The sequence below is a fragment of the Spermophilus citellus genome (genome assembly GCF_964194105.1).
Source record: "Spermophilus citellus genome assembly, chromosome: 5".
Taxonomy (NCBI): domain Eukaryota; kingdom Metazoa; phylum Chordata; class Mammalia; order Rodentia; family Sciuridae; genus Spermophilus; species Spermophilus citellus.
The window spans coordinates 60,656,968-60,676,727 of NC_138186.1; the positions used below are offsets into that span (position 1 = coordinate 60,656,968).

At 33.4% G+C, this 19,760-nt stretch overlaps 1 protein-coding gene across 2 annotated transcripts in view; it reads right to left on the bottom strand.

Annotated features, from left to right (window-relative positions):
• Nucleotides 1-19,760, bottom strand: part of SUPT3H (SPT3 homolog, SAGA and STAGA complex component) — a gene marked incomplete at its 3' end in the record, with an annotated part of 501,076 nt that overhangs the window by 167,442 nt on the left and 313,874 nt on the right. For both annotated transcript variants that reach the window (XM_081296142.1, XM_081296141.1), the window contains exon 4: nt 1,475-1,561. In XM_081296142.1, coding sequence (XP_081152268.1) covers nt 1,475-1,561 — 87 coding nt within the window. The remainder of the gene's footprint in view (nt 1-1,474; nt 1,562-19,760) is intronic.

Genomic DNA, 19,760 nt, shown 5'->3' on the forward strand with positions numbered 1-19,760 from the left:
GCCCATGGATGGCTACCCTTCTTTTCTCTTTGTTCTGATTCCACTTGGTATTTTCATTTTGTTTTATCTGATAGTTCACCTATCTACTTTAAATTCTTGAAACATGTCAGTGTATAAATAAAATTATTATACTGAAGAGAAAGATGAGAAAACTGGCAACTATCACCTAAGACCTATGTCTTTTATTGGTAAAAAGATTCCTTTTGAACTGTAGAAAGTAGTATCAAATGGTATATCTTTCTGAAGCTTAAATATGATTTAAATTTTGATTTCCACAAAAGGGCAAGAAAAAATGTTGGAGTGGAATGTAGGATGTACTGATCTTTTGTTATTTCTACCAGTGAAACAAAAACCTGACAAAATGTTCTACAAGGAGCTAATGCTAACTCTGTAGTTTCCCAGCTGTTTTTATAAAGAATCTCTGCTCTAGGGTCTCCTTGCTGCCAATAGCAGTCAAGGCTTCTTCCTCTCAGCACCACTGCTATGTAGTACTTGATGTGAATTTCTCCTTAAAAATCTCCAAAGTTTTAAAAAAGAGTGAACAAATCTTGTAAATTCTTACTTTTATCTGAGTTCTTCCTTCTCATTTCCAGTCACCATACTAATCATATTTTGCCTTGATTACTGAACCAACATCCTGGGTTATTTGGTCCTGTCTGCAGGACTGCGAAAGCTTCACCTTAGAAATCCCAACTTCAACAAATCCTTCAGACTCTCCATCTAAATCATATAACTCTGAAATTCTGGTAAGCCTCAAAGTGGTTCTTCAAATCATAAAGATTTCTTAAACCAGATCATAATCTCTTGAGAGTGAAGTCATTATTTTTCTCCCTTTATATTTTTTATTAACTAAGAGATGATTAACTAAAACATATTAAATATTATAAACTATTTTCAAATAGCTACACTCGGAAAATAATTATAAAATTAGACAAAGAGCAGTGTGAATTTTTTAATACCAAGAGTTTAAACAGAAAAAGGAGATGTTTTTAAAAAATAGAAATTGTGCTGGGTGTGGTGGCACATGCCTGTGATCTCAGTGACTTGGGAGGCTGAAGCAGGACAATCACAAGTGTGAGGCCAGCCTCAGCAACTTAGTTAGCAAGGCCCTAAGCAACTTACTGAGGCCCTGTCTCAAAATAAAAAATAAAAAGAGCTAGGGATATGGCTATGTGGGTTCATCTCTGGGTTCAATCCCCAGTACTTAAAACAAAAAACAAAAAGAAAAGAAAATACCTACACAGACATGTAAGGATAAGTGAGGATTAGTTGTGAGCACATTTTGACACAAGTGTCTTTACATATGTGCCTTTCTCCCTGTATATCTATTCTGGTGTGTAAACTATAGACTAAAACATTAGTTTGACAGTTATGATTCAAAATGAAAAGCTATATAATAAGGACACAGTTTCCTTATGAGTTCAATTAAACACCAGGACTAGAATTTTAACACAATGAAATTGTTTTATGTTACCTTATCTTTGCGCATCAAAAACAGAAGATCTTCAGGAGAGATTACTCTTGCTCCCCGCAGCTGAGAAACTTCAGCAGCTTGCTGTAACTATTAATAAAGGAAATTTAGGAATTTTTCTCAGTAATATAAATTAAACACAGTATAATTATGATGCCTCAAGAGAGATAAATATACTAAGAACTAAAAACCTTGGGAGTAATTCAGCAATCACATTATTGCTTTTAAAAGCAAAATATCCTATGTTTTAAGATATAAAAAAAATGCAATTAAATTATGAGCCCACCTGTAACTGATATAATAAACAGAATTCCTTGATTTCTTTCATGCAATAGAAAAAATCATACACAGCTTCCAGAAATGCATTAATGCACCTGAAAATAATTTTATGAAATTTTATCCTTCATACCCATGTGAGCAATGGTTTCACTCAGTATCACTAGCTGAATAAGTATATTATTAATCTGAGCTCCCATGCTGGTATGATTTGAAATAGCCCCATTCAGAACTTTAAAAGATCAACAAAAACAGTAGCTGTTTCTAATATCCAAAGGAAAAAAAATACTTTTAGTTTTGGCAAGTCTTCAGTGAGGAAAGGATTCAGTCCATAAATCATAATACTGGACTACATTAATTTCTTTCCACACTAATCACATGCACACAAAAAGTTAACTGTATCTGGAATGCACAACAACACGAAACATACTTCATGAAAAGTTAGATTCCCCTTGAAATGCTCATCTGGGTCTTTATATCTACAAAGTCAAGTTTGCAGGAATTCTGAAGCCCTAGTAACACAATCTTACTTGAAACTGACCTGGAAAATAAAAGAATGTGAAAAATGATAGTTCTACTTTTTGGCAAAGACAAACTCAGTTTCTTATTTTGATTAGTTAGAAGGGACATAAAATACATCCATCTGAAAAAAATAAAGATGCTGGAGAAAACACTACAAAAATGAGCCTGTAACTTTTTCCAAATATGATCAAGCCATGCTGATTACACTGAAGCAACTTTATCCAATATGAAATATTATAAACATTTTACATATCAAAGCTGTTCTTGAATGCATTATTCTTTAAAAGAAATAAATCTAATACATATTCCTAATCTCTTAAAAGTGGCACTGTTATCTTAACAATTATATCAAATTAAACAGTGCATTTGTGCTGAGGAAATTTAGCTTCAATGTTAACACAATTTTACTAAATAAGCTTCAAACCTTCTGTAAATATACAGACTACAAAACAGACTATAAACTCCTTATTGTCAGATTTACCACTGAATTTCCTGGATACTGGTGGTTGGTATATAAACATAATCCTACCTAAATATAGAAATTTAAATTTAACCATTTAAAAAGAAATCTTGGGGAAAAGGTTTTTTAAAAGATGATGTATCTATCCAAAAATAAACTCAACAGTTTTAAGAATGTATGAACATACTTTTTCTAAAAACTGAAAGTGTCAGGAAAATATGTATACATATCCTTTTTCAAATACAAACATTTCTATCAGCTAAAATACATGCAGTCAGTGTGTCGAACAACATGGGTTTGCATATCCATTTGGCTGCACACACAGAGAGAACCAGAGACAGCATTGTACATTAAGTAACTTTTTTGTGTTCTTAAATGTATAGTGATTTGAAAACTGAAAATCAATACGTAGATATACGTAAGTTCACTCATGCTAAGAAAGGATCAGGAGAAATATGTATCCCCCAATTAATATATGGTTTGCCCATACTACATATAAATAATCTCTATCACACTGTTTAAAATGTCAGTTTATAAAAATGTGTTAAACAGTACAACCAGAAAGATAGTGAAAATAGAAAACAAAGACACAGGAGAGTTCAACATGATAAATCACCTTCTCCAAAGTTGTCATGTTTATCAGCCAAAATTTATCTATCTGATTTTCTAATTACTCTCAACTAATAAAATACTCTTACTCGCATTAGCACTGCAGCACTCCCTAGAACACCCAGGGCTCCGCCTAGTTAGTATGCCACTGGCACTGAAAGTTATCACTAGGTTATCTTACCAGGGCCTGTCCAATTCTGATGTGTCCCATGCTTCAAAATTACTCTCCCATGAAGTAATTTGACCTTTTCTTCTCTACCAAAGGAGGGGATCAAATGGATCAGGTAAATAAAGTATCTACATCAACAAATGTATTATCATTGGAATACTTCTAAAAATTTCCATGTACACCTAGCAGCAAGAGCAAAACAAATATAACAGCACTATCTTACAAAACAGATTGGCAAACCTTAGGGGACCTTTAAACTATTGGATTCTAAATTGCAATGCCTACAAATTGTTATTCATCTTAACTGCTAACATGATCTCCCTCAAATATAGTGTTGGATTATATTATTAATGAGTATATAAGCTAGGCATTACAATATTTATTAAGCATAATATCCTAAGTTTTTAAAGTTAATACTTTTTTTGGTTGTTAATGAACCTTTATTTTATTCATTTATTTATATGAGATGCTGAGGATCAAGCCCAGTACCTCACACATATGAGGCAAGCACTCTACCACTTGAGTAAACTCCAGCCCCATAATATCCTAATTTAACTGCTACGATGACTTTACTCAAATATCATCTTCAATTCTTATTTGGAGATCAAAATAATTCACTATTATCTAACATAAGAGTGGTCTTTACCCTGAATGACTCAGATTTTCCCTCTATATCTTCATTCCATTCCATTTTTTGTTTTCCTCTCATATAATTCCACATTTAAGCTCCAATAATTTTTGTCTGTGTATTTATGATGGTTAATTTTATGTGTCACCTTGACTGGGCCACAGGGTGTCTAGACATTTGGTCAAACATTATTCTGGGTGTGTTTATGGGCATGCTTCTGGATGAGATTAACGTGAATCAGCAAATAGACCATGTAAAGCAGACTGCCTGGTTTTAGCTCACTTTCTGATGCTGTAATACCACAGGCGAGGTAGTTTATAAACAATAGAAGTTTATTTGGCTCAGAGTTCTGGAGGTGGTGAAATCCAAAATCATGGTGCTAGAATTTGGTGAGGGCATTCATTCTGCATTATAACACGACGGAAGGAAAAGTGAGTATGTACAAGACATAGAAAGGGTGGGGGCCAAACTTATCCTTAATCTAGGAGCCCACTCCCAGTATAACTAGTCTACTCCCACTATAACTAATCTACTCCCACGATAAGAGAATTGATCCATGAATGAGAGCAGAGTCCTCATGGCCTAGTCACTCCTATAGGCCCCACTTCTTAATATTGTTACAGTGGTAATTTTAAACATGAGTTTTGGAGGGGACATTCAAACCACAGCATTGTTCCTAAGTGGACAGACCTCATCCAGACAGTCAAGCATCTGAATAAGCTTAATAGAGTAGAAAAGGCTGCACAGGAGGAAATAGTTTCTGCCTAACTGAGCTGGGACGTCGGTCTTCTTTTGCTGTGTGCATTCACCTGAAAGAAACATCACCTTTTCTTGTGTCTGGAGGCTGCCAACTTTCAGACTACGTATCTACAAGTTGGCTCTTCTGGGACTTGGCCTCCATAACGGTGTGAATCCTAATATGGTAGTATATTCAAATTATGAAAATTCTTGATTCTTCTTAAAAGATGCAGCATGTTCTTATTAAAATATAGGCTTCAAAATAATGTTCTCAAAGAAATTAGAGCTATGGTTATCTTCATATAACAATGTTTATCACATACCCTAACCATAAAATGTAAATGCTCAGTGCACAATCTTTTAATTGTATTTGTTACCAAGTTTCTTTTTTATCTACCTCAACCAGTTTCCTAACACTCCCATCTCCTAATTCCCTTTCAAGTAAAACTTCTAGGTCTAGGATAACAAATCCCCAAAAGGCAGTTTATAATTATTTGCTAAGTGTCAGCGACCTATTTTCCCCTCCAATATTTTCAGTTTTCTATCTATAATATAAGGAAGAGCTACATGAAGTCCATACACTTATATTGAAGCTGGGGCCCACATATATTCAGCAGACAGATTTCTCTAGAGTTTCATAGGGTTTTAAATGTACAACAATTAAGCTGAAAATTCCCCAATTATTAAGACATTGAAAATAGTACATCTCAACAATGCTTCTGTGGTATATCTCTTTTCTTTATGTTTTCCCCAAATCCTAGGTATTTTCCTTTGTGAAGATAAATAGTGAAAGACAGGCGTTGTTTCATTATAATGAAAAGGTAGGATCTTAGGTTAAGTTATTGCCAGATCTAAATTATTTGTCTTTCTAGCCATCTGTCCATCTATCAAGCATAAACTATCTAACCAGGGTAGATTCCAGCCTGGGCTATGAAAGGACAGTCCTGCTTACAATCATATTTACCAGCCACAAATAACCTCAAAGGTCCTCTCTGAATTTTCCACAATGTGACTCAAGAAGTTGGAGTTAAAAATATATATATATTACAACTCTGGTTTTACTATCAAGTAACAGCATACATTTAGGTACAGTGAGTAACTTCTCTGGATTTGTAGGTTTATGATTCTCTTTCATTTAAAAAAGGTACTTTGGGACTTGAATGACTCTTAGAATTAATAATCTTGGTATAATAATAGCTAGTATATATTGAGTACCTATTTTTCATTTTTAAAATTCTAACTTGTTATATGACAGCAGAATGCATTACAATTCATATTACACATATATAGCACAATTTTTCATATCTCTGGTTGTATACAAAGTACATTCATACCATTCGTGTCTTCATACATGTACTTAGGGTAATGATGTCCATCTCATTCTACCATCTTTTCTACACCCATGCCCCCTTCCTTCCCCTCCCACCCCTTTGTCAAGTACCTAAGTTGTACTAGGCTCTATGCTATGTGTATTATAAGTATTAAGCTTCCAATTTTAAAAAGTTAGTATCTAAAGTAACATGTATATAACAGTAAAAATCAAATAATACAATAAATTTTTTAAGGACAGATAGGAGAACCTTGCCATATTTCTTTCCAATCCACAATCCTGCTTTCATCAGCAAACATTTTCAACTTTTTGAGCTTGTTTTTGTTGTCTGCATATCTGAAATAAACTTGTAAGTTTTTAATTTTCAGTTTTATATATTTGCAACTATTACAAGAGGTGAAAAATATTCAGAATTTTTAAATGCCCCAAATTTAAACATCTTCTTCCTTTTATTCTGATCTTACCTATAAATTGTAATTTTTGTCAAATTAACCACCAGTATTTATATTATTATGTATATGTAGACATTATAAACAGGTTGGCCACTATAATTAAATTTCTTTTATAATATGTTTTCTTCTTGGTTTTCCTTGTACTTTTTTTTCCCCAGTAAACCTAATACTATTTCATAGGAGACATTTGACAGTTTGAAATACACTTGGATTTCTTGCTTTATTTTTTTGTTGTTTTTAGATGAGATCTCACCTGGAGCTCTCCAGACTCTCTCCTATTCTTGTTTTGGATCCTTCTTCATCTCAGCTTTTGATCTTTCTTAATGCACTTTCTCATTTTGGTAGAACAAATGCTCTAAAGTTTCCTTTTAGTTCTTGAGTACAGTTATAATAGTTGCTTTAAAATCCTTGTCTATTAATTTCAACATCTGAGACATCTCAGAGTTAACTTCTATTGAATATGTTTTCCCCTTTGGTATGGGTCATGTTTTCCTTATACTTCATATTTTAAGTAATCTGGGACTTCATCTGAGATATTGGGACTGTCATATTATAAGAAGTCTGGACATTACATTCCTTTAAAGAATGATGACTTTTGGGGCTGAGGCTATAGCTTGGTTGGTAGAGTGCTTGCATGCACAAGGCCATGGGTTCAATCCCCAGTAGCAAAAAAAAAAAAAAAAAAAAAAAAAAAAAAAAAAAAAAAAGATGACTTTTTTCTTTTACTTTATGTTGAAAAAAATGTATATTTACATATCTGTTTATATGATCCCAATTTTGTTAGCAATGTCCAAAGCACCAGAATCATCAGCCAGTCAAATTTATGCCTTCTTTCCATCAGGTCTGATCAGGTCATTGACGTTGGCCACATCAACGTCCCAGAGCTTCTTTACAGTATGTTTAAAATGGTGTTTGTTGTGCTTGAGCCCCACAATGAACACTAGTGTGGTGTTGTCTTCAATCTTCATGGTTGACTCAATAGTGGAAGAAACTTGATGATAGTCTAATGGTCAAAGTTGTTTCTTCCAGGGAAGTTCTTCCAAGGATATTTGGGCTACCTCTACTGCTGCATGTCTTAGGCCACTGGAAGTTACGTGACAAGTGGATCTTATCTTCTTTTTTGTGGCTATGGAAGCCTTTTAACACTACCTTCTTAGCATTCAAAATTTTTGCTTTGTCTTCAGCTTTGGGAAGGACAGGAGCTTCCTTCTTTGCTTTCAGTGCCATCTTGATGAAAAGGCAATTTTTTTCTTTTTAAATAGGGAGTTAATTAGAATGGACTCAAACTACATCATCTCTCTCCACAGTTGAAATGGACCTCTTAGAGCTGAGAAAGGGTTCTTAAAAAATAAATTTTTAAATATCTGTATGACTACAATGTATTTATGACACCTTCATATTGAACTGATAATCTGGCTAAGAATAGAATTCTAGGTTAACATCATTTCCCCTCAGAACCTTGAAGACTCTTTGTAACTGTTTTCTAGCTTAACATGTTCCTAATGAGAAGTCACATGTATTTTGACTTCTAAGCCATTATAAGACTTTCTCCTTCTTCACAGAAACTTTTACTGCTGCCCTCTTTATACTTCAAATTCTGAAATTTCATGAGGCATGCCTTGGTAAGGGTCTTCCTCATATATTTTGCTGGGTACTCACAGGGATACTACAATCTGCATATTCTTGTCCTTTACATCTGGAAATTTTTCTTTGATTTTCGTGAAAATTTCCTTCCTTCTGCTTTATGGGTTCTTCCTGGAATGTCTATTAATTGAATATTGGTGGACTTGTCCCTGGGATCTGATACTATGAATCTTTTTTTATTAAACCTCTCAAGACAGTAAAACTTTTCTGTTTTACAAAAATGGAAAAGGAATTGTTGGATATATAGTTTGGATAGGACACTAGTATAAATTATTGCCTTTTCTTTCTATAAATCTTCCTGTTTTTAGTTCATCTAAAACTTTAGAGGCCTTTAATCCTGAATTTTCCTATGTTCCAATGGCTTTATTTTTCTCAGGTCTGTTATTTCTATCTACCTTAACCTAACAGAATTTTTGACAATTCTCATTTTCTGTGTCTTTGTGGGTTTATGCCTTTATAGATGATTGTGCTGTTTTTTACTGGGGTGTTGAGAGCTTTGATAAAAGCACATGTTCCACTCAAGTTTAATCAAAAGGTTAAACTCCATTTTTAATTCTAACATTTATTGAATGTAATACCCTATCTTTCAGATATTCTACATATTATCTCATTCAACACTCAAGACATATTTATGAGAGATGTCCAGACATACAAAACTGTTATATTTAGTAATAAAATTTCAACATCCAGGCGTTCATGTTTCTCTCCAAGATTATTTCTTATTCAGAATAAAGGAAAATGTGATCACCAAATTAAACCTGATGTTGCATTGAAAAAAATTATGCATAAAAATATTAACAGATGTCTCCCAAGTTACAAAGTTCAACTTAACAATTTTTTTTTTCAAATTTATAATGGTGTGAAAACACTACTCATTCAGTAGAAATGGTACCATGATTGCAGTATGCAGGTTTGTTGTGCTCCGGTGATACTCAGCTAGCCTTGCCATCATGAGGGAAACAACTGATATACTGCCATGTATTGTGTTGCTCTGAGGTACATTAAGCATATTAAATGCATTTCTGACTTGGGATGTTTTCATCTGATGATAAGCTTAACAGGAGGTGACCCCCAATAAGGTGAAACACATCTGTATTTACCTATAAAAATCTCTTCCATTGCTGGCAAATGAATGGTTCAAAAACAAAATACTGGATCAAAACATGTAAGCCAGTGGCTTTATATACACATATAGCCTAACAACTAAGAACAAAGCAAGTGTTTGGCCAGGTGCTGTGGTGCGCACCTGTCATCCCAGGTATTTGGGAGGCTGAGGCAGGAGTATGACAAGTTCAAAGCCAGCCTCAGCAAAGTAAGGTGCTAACTAGCTCAGTGAGACCCTGCCTCTAAATAAAATACAAAATACAGCTGGCGATGGGGCTCAGTGGTGGAGTACTCCTGAGTTCAATCCCTGGTTCCCACCACTCAAAAAAAAGCAAGTGTTTTAAAGGAAATATAGTCATAACTAAATGAAATAAACATTCAGAACCCTAAAAATGTAAGATATTTGACCTGGTATTTTCCTATCATATGACGCTTTATTTTTTTCTTGGTATCTGGTCTTTCACTGTCTTTAACATTTGAAATGTAAACAAGTATATAAATTGCTATAAGTGGTGTATAACTTCAGAAGTTTTGCTTCTTACTCTTATTTTTAGAATAGTAAGTCAAATCATTAACATTTTAAAAATATACGGTTGTAATTATCAATATTTCAGGGCTCAAAGAATTCTTATATAGACATATATATGTAAATATATTTATTTTCAAAAGAATTACCAAACCACAATCAATGTGATCTTACAAGGCTTTAACAAATGTCCAAAAAACAATGATTCTGTATTTGTCTGAAGATAGCAACTTCGACATGAAATAATTCTTTGGTTACTCATTTAAATGTGAAATTAGGAAAGCAAGTATTAAGATTTGAATACTTTCTTTTAACCTACTTTGCATAAAAGCCATTCATAAGCAACTTTGAAGTTTAAATGTATCCATATTTTAAAAGTAAGCAAAGGGGTATTTTAGAAATGTTTAAAAGTTAATATAAAAGCATTAAACCAGATTCCAGTTTAAATAATATAGAATAACTGTACTTATTATACTAAAACGTATACACCACTCTCTACTAAAACTAGATTATAGTTGGAAGTACAATATTGTTAATTACATAAATACTGTTTAAAATGTTAACTACTATTTAACTATTGACAGTAAAATACAATCTACTTAAGTATCTAAATTAAGATACAGTAAAATTGCTGAAAGATGGAAGCTTATCTTGAATCTGTACTACATAATTTAGAACTATCTTTTATAACTCAGTAACTAGACAATTATATATAATTTTTAATTTTAATTTTTTTAAAATTTTGAGACAGGGACTCACTAAGTTGTTTAGGATCTCACTAAAAAGTTCTATATTTTTAAAGTCCTAAGACATACATTTCACTTGCATTTCCTAAATTTTATAAACATAAAAACTTTTGGTAGCTTACAGAATGTGTGCTTTCCTTGTCTACATGTAATATGCCTCTATGCCTCCTCTTGCTCTGTATACTTCTTGATGAATCTGCACCCCTCCTCCTCATTTCCTTCTGTTCACATTTCTAAAAAGGTACCCTAGGAAAAAGTTATAGCTATTTCTTATTTCTTCAAAAGCCAAAAATATAACAGATAAAAAACAATGTTTATTGCTATATTTCCAGAACTCTTCCCTATTCTTCATAAGATAGCTTGAATTCATTTCACCCTAGAATGTGTAGGAATAAACATAGGTCTTGAATTAAATCCCCATGTTGAGATCAGGGCACTAAAAGCATCAAATTACACCAGACCACACACAGACCAATATAATGATTGGGATCCTTACCAAATGGAAAGAAGGTAATGCCAAAGAATAATTAGGGGGATTGAGAAAATTGATTTCTAATATTATCTGTATTACTACTACCCTTGTTTTAGCAAATAAAACTTTATGATTATGTTTTTTAGATAAGAAAATATATGCAGAAAGCCAATTTTAGACTTTTAGAATTGCAGTTTCTGATGCTAGGTGTGAAGCAGGCAGAAGAGATATGCTGTGATACTCAGTGAAGGTGTGGCTTTCTTGGTCACTAAAGGATATTGGAGTGTTTCAGAGCACTTAGATTCCTATGCCTCCATTTTATGGTCTAACAGTGAATAATCTCCATGCTAGTTTAATAAGATTTAAAAACCATTACCTTAAAAATAGTTTCTACCTGGGCCTGGTGGTGCACACCTGTAATCCCAGCGACTCCAGAAGCTGAGGCAGGAGGATCACAAGTTCAAAGTCAGACTCAACAAAATCGAGGTGCTAAGCAACTCAGTGAGATCCTATCTCTAAATAAAATACAAAATAGGGCTGGGGATGTGACTAAGTGGTCGAGTGTCCCCGAGTTCATTCCCTGATACTACCCCCCCCTTAAATTTTCTATAACATCTTGTTTTTTTCTTTTCATAACATTTTTAAATGCTTATGACTTGATGCTTAAGTGAAATAATGTCTTTCAGCATATAGAAAGCCTCAAATATAATTTACATTTATTGAGAAAAGAGAAATTAAAATTTTGGGTACTCATAAAAAAAGTTTGTAGCTTTTAGTATTCATAAAGTCTGAAAGCCATTACCAGACATTTATTTAGCATTAATGCTTTCCCATAAACAAAGTTAGGATTTAAATAATTTCTGTGGATAAATGTGTTATATTTCCCCCACCCACTGCGATTCCCCTTAGGGCCTCATGAATGGTAGACAAGTGGTCTACCACTGAACTATACCCACAGCCCTTTCTAATTTTCTTTTCCTTTCTTTTTTTGAAACAGGGTCTTACCAAGTTGTTCAAGTTGGCTTCCACCTTGCAATCCTCCTGTCTCAGCCTCCTGAGTAGCTGGGATTATAGGTGTGTACCACCATAATGCCTGTACAATAGTTTCTAATGTGTGTGTGTGTGTGTGTGTGTGTATATGTATGTGTGTGTATATATATATATATACACACACACACATATACATATATACTTGTACTGATATATATACACACATATATGAAAATACATATATTATATATATAAATATATATCAATACTTGTATTGATATATTACACACATATATGAAAATACATATTTATAAGATAAATATGGAGATACGTGTGTGTGTGCGCGCGCACAAGTATATATAACTAAAATCACTTTCTTCAAAGATGTAAGGTAACTCTCACCTAAACTTAAATGGAAAAATTATTTGGCTTGGCTTCTTTTGATAATGAATTAATTGTTTCTCTAATAATTTCTCATGTAAAAATCACTGTGATATTAAATACAACGCATCCATTAGTATTCATACAATTTCACAGCAATAGCTTTAAACAAAAAAGCTGATCTTTCTCATTTTCAAGTTCTTCAAGTGGTAAGTAAAGAGAGATAAATACCAGATGAGCTCCAAAGAGCCTTTCTGCTTTTGTTATCTGATCCTAGTATTTAAACCTGGTGGAGTTTATTTTTGGTTTCATAATTAAGTGTTGGCATCAAAGAGAGAAGAAATAAATAAGAATCACAAAAAGCAATAGTGCAATCTGGTAAAATGCATATGGGAATCAATTTTCAAACCAGTGGAAATAACAACCAACCCAATTAACTGTATGAGTATGGAAGGCAGTTATGAGGTTGGGCTCTTAGTTAGTATTAATTATTTATTTTACCATAATGGTTACCATAGTACACAAATCAGCAGGTGATATAGGCAATTATTTCAGTATCCTTCCTAATAGTTTCAGATGTATTTGAAAGCCAAAGACAGTTGCAAAATGGGATTATAGCACTGTAATCACTAACAAAGTATCTATTTCCTATCTGCCCTGTGTTTTATCATATGGTGAATAGAGATAATTTGTATATACTTCCCCCTTAGTCTGTCTGAGAAAGTAGCCCTTATTCAAATGTTTTATCTAAAGATTGCTTGCATAGGAAAAGCAATATATGTTGTATACAGTATTTACCAAATTAATGTGTATATGTAAAACAAAATGAAAAATCAGGTAGGTTTCCCATGCCCAGATGTCAGTCCCATATTCCACTATGTTATTAAGAAGGGCTCAATAAGATGATAAGTTTACATCATATTACACTCAGATCACTGTAAAGATCAAATAAAATAATCTTGTGTAGATAAAAACAAACTATATAAACATAAGATATTGCTTAGGAAGGGTGCATTTTTGGTTAGGGGGAAGGTGAAACAGCAGTGTATTTGGGAAAGGCCAAGAGATTTCATTGAGAATATGGTAGGCTGGGAAAATGTTTAGCTTTGGTTACTAAAACCAAAATTGGGATACTGCATTAGATTCATTCATATCAGGATATAATTATTCAACAATACTTACATAGTCATATTATGAGAAAGTAAATAACATAAAAAGATAGAAACCTATGGCCTTCAAAAATATAAGTGAGATGTCCCCATATCTCTGAGGATTTCTCTAACTGAAGCACAGACCTATCACATTCCCTTTTCATTGGGCTGCCGAGGTACCTGGTGTAACTTCAGCCAGTTTACCAGTATCACTTCTGTTTTGTAATAATCTCTTAAAGAAGTTTCCCTTCCAGGATGAAAACTCTCCATTAAGGTATATTTCTAGAATGAAGTAAAGTGGTATTTAAGTAATTTGTCAAAAGCCAAGAAAGACTAACAGTTGTATGCCAGATACAGGGAACAGGTACAGAACTACAGCGGGAAGGCTAAGGACTGCTGAGTAATATTCTGTGCTCTGAGAGAATGTGATCAATAACTTAATGCAATAGAGAGTGTATTAACTAACCAAAGCAAAGAAACAAAGAGATCCAGAAGAAATACCAATTATATTGCAGAGATATTAAAAATAAGTGAGGAAAAAAGGCAGAGAGAAATGGTAATACCTAACACACAATAACACATAACAATATAATAATAACAACACATAATAGTGATCTAGCATTTCCTTTTCTTGATTCTCAACACAGTGATATTACAGAGGGGCAAATCTTCCAACTATTGTTTTTTTTGGGGGGGTGATGGCTAAAATGAAATATATAAGCATGGGGAGTAAAAGATCAATTATTTTTAATTTAACACTGATCTCTGGTATGTTCATTTGATATACAGTTATGGAACACCTAGTATAGACAGTCATGAGGGTGGGAACTGGAAATTACACTAATCAGAAGCAAAGCAAAGGAAAAAAGGAAACAACAACAGAAACAAACAAGAATAAAAATTAAAGCACAGTCCTTAATCTAACAGACCTTATGGATGGATTATTTTCTAGTTAAGATGTATAATAAATGTCAGCAGATCTTATGACAACTATAAAATTTTATTCTGAAATATACAAGTTCAATGAGGCTATGCTGAAAATGTTGAACAGTGTATTAAGATAAAACCTTTGCAAAAGTTGTACAAGTAAGTCAAGCCAAATTTTAAGGTTATTAATTTTGAGAGTTCCAATAACATTCTATAGATTATATAAAATGTCTATAGAAAATATCCATAGTCATCTGGAGTTAATGTTTGAATACTAGCCATGATTAATTTCCAGCCTAAAGGCATTTCAGATTGTATCTCCTAGTCTTTAATCAGGATTTGGAGAAAAACTCAGTTTTCAGAATATATCTGGATGAACTTAAACTAATATATGTGTGTCTAAGTCATCTTGGAGGATCATTAATATTTATTTGCATACATGTTTATCAGTAGGAGCTTGGAGAAAAACAGAAAGCAGAGTTTAACTGGGTAACTGCAGAAGAGTTTAACACAGGAACTATTTTTAAATCTGAGTAGTTTAGGGAAACTACCAGGGATAGTATGGTACCTACATGCCACTATTCTAATACAGCCCACCTCCAACTAACAGCAAGAAATCCTTTCTAAAACTAGGCTTAGAAAAGCAGGGGGATATAGTAGTTGCCCAAACCTGGAAGCTTAGAGAAGTTCACCTGACAGGGATACAACCAACCCTGATTTTACATTAATGCCACTCAGGACCTAATGGCCACACTCAGCTAAAAGGCAAAGGGCAAGACAGATCTAAGAGATGAACCAAATAGGATACAGGAGTATTTAGGGCAAAGAGGGGATGAAGGGATAAATTGAGGATATCCAATATCATGAAGTCTTTAGACTTAACAAGGATAAACTTGCCAGGACCATTTTACCCCTCAAATGCTTAAAGTGGAATGCTCTTTGTCACCTTCTAAAAATATTTCTCTTCAGAAAATTTTAAAATAGAAATGGGTGGAAAGTGTACTCTGCCAAATAAATAATGTGGTCCACTGATGAACACTGTAATTCTAGATTCCACAACTTAATTAAAGAAAGGGCAGCATCAGTAATTATAACAAAAAGAATAAACTAATACTTGTTGAGTATACTATGAAATGTCTCACTGATTCACATACTTCTGAAAAATTATTCTTCTAATCCTTGAAAAAAAACGTAAAGCTAAGGTGATACTAGTATTTTACAGATTTTTTTTCAGATAAACATTTTACATACAAGGGAACAGTAAATCACAACATTAAAATAAGAAGAGAGGATTTGAACAAGTCTGTCAGACAATTATTCCTTGTTTCCACCTAATTCCACAGCTAGTAGATAGCTAATTTTCTAATATTTAATGGTTTCTTCATGTAAACTATATCTAAATATGTGAAATAATTGCCCAATCAACATTCACCATTATTGGACTCAGGCAAAATTAGCAGGTTTTAATAAAATTTTTATGAAGATATAAAACTCTGATAAAATTCCATGAATATTCCAGTTCAAATGTTTTGTTTTTAAAAATAGGTAAATAACTTTTCATATGGTCTGTAACAGATCTATTATTAAAATACACAGCGATTCTTTAAGACATTCTTTTAGAAGTCTAAGTTTGCTATGATATTGCCAAGTGGTAAGTATTTATTACAGATTCACAAATAACCATGGGTAGAAAGTTCACTTGGCACTTCTTAAAAAAATATTTGTACTTATATGTGGACACAACAACTTTATTTTGTTTATTTTTCTGTGAGGCTGAGGATGAAACTCAGGGCCTCACACGTGGCAGGCAAGTGCTCTACCAGTGAGCCACAACCTCAGCCCCACTTAGCACTTTTATTTGCTTTTCTGAAGCACTTAGTCCTACTATATAGTATATTATTATTAAGACAAGAAATGTAAAAGTTAAAAAGAAAATTAGAGGATTGATATGTATTCATCATTCAAAACAGAAGTTTTCGAAGAGGGAGAAAAAAATGATTAAAGAAAAAATTCAAAAAATATTCCAGAAATAAAAATATAATATTCCAAATAACTCTACTAAATGCTAGACATGTTGGATGAAAAAAGACCATCCCAAATCATATTCACTTATCCATTCATGAGTATTTTTTGAGAAGTGGGAATAATAATTTTTTGAGAAGTGGGATATAACATTGAACAAAATATATAAATGTTTATATTGTCATGGAGCTTATATTTTAGTGGTGAAAAGACAAATAATAAATTAACAAGTTATGTTAACTTCTATGCTAAAATAAGAACTAAGAAAGGATAAAGTATGCTGCGGGGGGGGGGGGCAATGGGATTGTGGATCAGAGGCTGAGCGCTCGCCTAGCACGGGCGGCACCTGGGTGCGATCCTCAGCACCACATAAATATAAAGGCATTGTGTTGTGTCCATCTGCACCTAAAAAATAAATATTAAAAAATATTTTTTTAAAAAAGTATGCTGGGGATAGATGTTGTAGGTTATTTTACACAGTTAAAAAACTTTTCATATCAGATCAGAGCAGTACTCATTATTAAAGTAACATCTGGACAGAATCCAGAGGAAATAAAAGGGTGAATCACACAGATATCTGGGACAATACTCCATACAGGGGGAATAGGAAGTACAAAGGTCCTGAGGGAAGACTGTGCTTGAACATGCTGGAAGAAAGAAGGGAAGCTAACATGGCCACAGCATACTGAAAGATGGGAGAGTGCTTGGGGGATGAAATCAGAGAAGTAGCCAAGGTGGAGGAGAGGAGCATGTCATGTAAAACATTTCAGACATATTATAAAACTTCAGAACTCCAAGGACAAACAATACTGAAAATTTACAGAGATAACAGAAAAACAGATCACTTGTAAATGTTAAATAATTAGAATATCATCTTAACAACCCTGAACACTAGCAAATAATGGAGAAATGTCTTCAAAATTCTGAGGTTAAATAATTTCTAATCCAAAAGTTTTCACACTGCTAAAATCTATCAAGATTGAGTAAGGTAATTTAAGACATGCAAATTATATACAAATACACCAATCACAGTCTCTTTTTACAAGGCTAATAGAGAATGTGATCCAGCAAAATAAGGGAATAAACCAAGAAAAAGGATGCCCTTTCAGTGGTTTACTCTTTTGTAGGAAGTTGTGTGGGACGTAAGGGGTCCAAGGGAAATAAAAGGAAGTTTCCATGATGTGACCGTGGATCCCAGGATGAGCAACTTCTAAAGCAAGCAGACAGAAAGATCTGGGAAAGATATTCCCAAAACACGTCATTGTGAGAAATGACGTTTTTATATTGATAGGGGGTCCACATTTGTTGAGAGCTGGATATGAATTATTGGTAGATACACAGAAAACTAAATAAAGGAATAAGATAATTATTTAGGAAAATAATAGAAGATGCCATCAAAAGCCTACCAACCAAGAAAAGCACAGGACCAGACAGACTCACCATTGAGTTCTATAAAATCAACAAAGAATTAATACCGATACTCCCCAAATTACTCCATGAAATAGAAAAGGAAGGAACCCTTCAAAACTCATTGTACAAAGCTAGTATCATCCTGATACCAAAACCAGGCAAACACACATCAAGGAAAGAAAATTTCAGACCAATATCCCTGATGAACATTGATGCAAAAATTCTCAATAAAATTCTGGCAATTCACATATAAAAACATATTAAAAAACAGTGCATCATGATCAAGTGGGGTTCATTCCAGGAATGCAGGGTTGGTTCAACATATGGAAATCAATAAATATAATTCATCACATCAATAGACTTAAAGAATCATATGATTATATCAATTGATGTAGAGAAAGCATTTGACAAAATAAATACAGCACCCTTCCATGTTCAAAACACTAGAAAAAAATAGGAACGGTAGGAACATACCTTAACATTGTAAAAGCTATCTATACTAAACCCAAGGCCAACTTCATTCTAAATGGAGAATAAATGGAAACATTCTAAAAACTGGAACAAGACAGGGATGCCCTCTTTCACCACTTCTATTCAACATGGTTCTTGAAACTCTAGCCAGAGCAACTGGATGAAAGAAATTAAACGAATATGAATAGAAAAAGAAGATCTCAAACTATTATTATTTGCTGAAGACATGATTCTATACTTAGAGGATCCAAAAAACTCCACCAGAAAACTTCTAGAATTAATTAATTCAGCAAAGTAGCAGGATATAAAATTAATACCCATATATCAAATGCATTCGTATATCAATGATAAATCCTCTGAAAGGTAAATTAGGAAAACTACTCAATGCACAATAGCCTAAAAAAAAATATACTTGGAAATCAACAAAACAGGTGAAAGACCTCCACAATGAAAACTACAGAACACTAAAGAAAGAAATTGAAGAAGACCTTAGAAGATGGAAAGATCTCCCATGCTCTTGGATAGACAAAATTAATATTGTCAAAATGGCCACACTACCAAAAGTGCTATAAATACTCAATATGATTCCAATTAAAATCCCAATGTCATTCCTTATGGAAACAGAAAAAGCAATCACAAAATTCATTTTGAAAAATGAGAGACCCAGAGTAGCCAAAGTAATCCTTAGCAAGAAGAGTGAAGCAGAAGGTATCACAATACCAGACCTTCACTATGTCACAAATTATAGTAATAAAAATGGCATGGTATTGGCACCAAAATAGACATGTAGACCAACAGTACAGAATAGAAGACACAGAGACAAACCCATATAATTACAGTTATCTCATACTAGACAAAGGCACCAAAAAATACAGTGGAGAACAGATAGCCTCTTCAACAAATGATGCTGGGAGAACTGAAAATCCATATGCAGCAAAATGAAAATAATCCCCTATTTCTCACAATGTACAAAACTCAAGTCAAAGTGGATCAAGGACCTAGGAGTTAGTCCATAGATCCTATGCCTAATAAAGGAAAAAGTGGGCCCAAATCTCCATCATGTCAGATTAGGCCCCAACTTCCTTAACAAGTCTCCTAAATTGCAAGAAATAAAATCAATAATTAATAAACGGGATAGACTGAAACTAAAAGGCTTCTTCTAGCAAAAGATACAACCAATGAGGTGAGCAGAGAGCCTATATTTTGGGAGCAAAGGTATGCTACACACACATCAGCACACTAATCTCCAGGATATATAAAG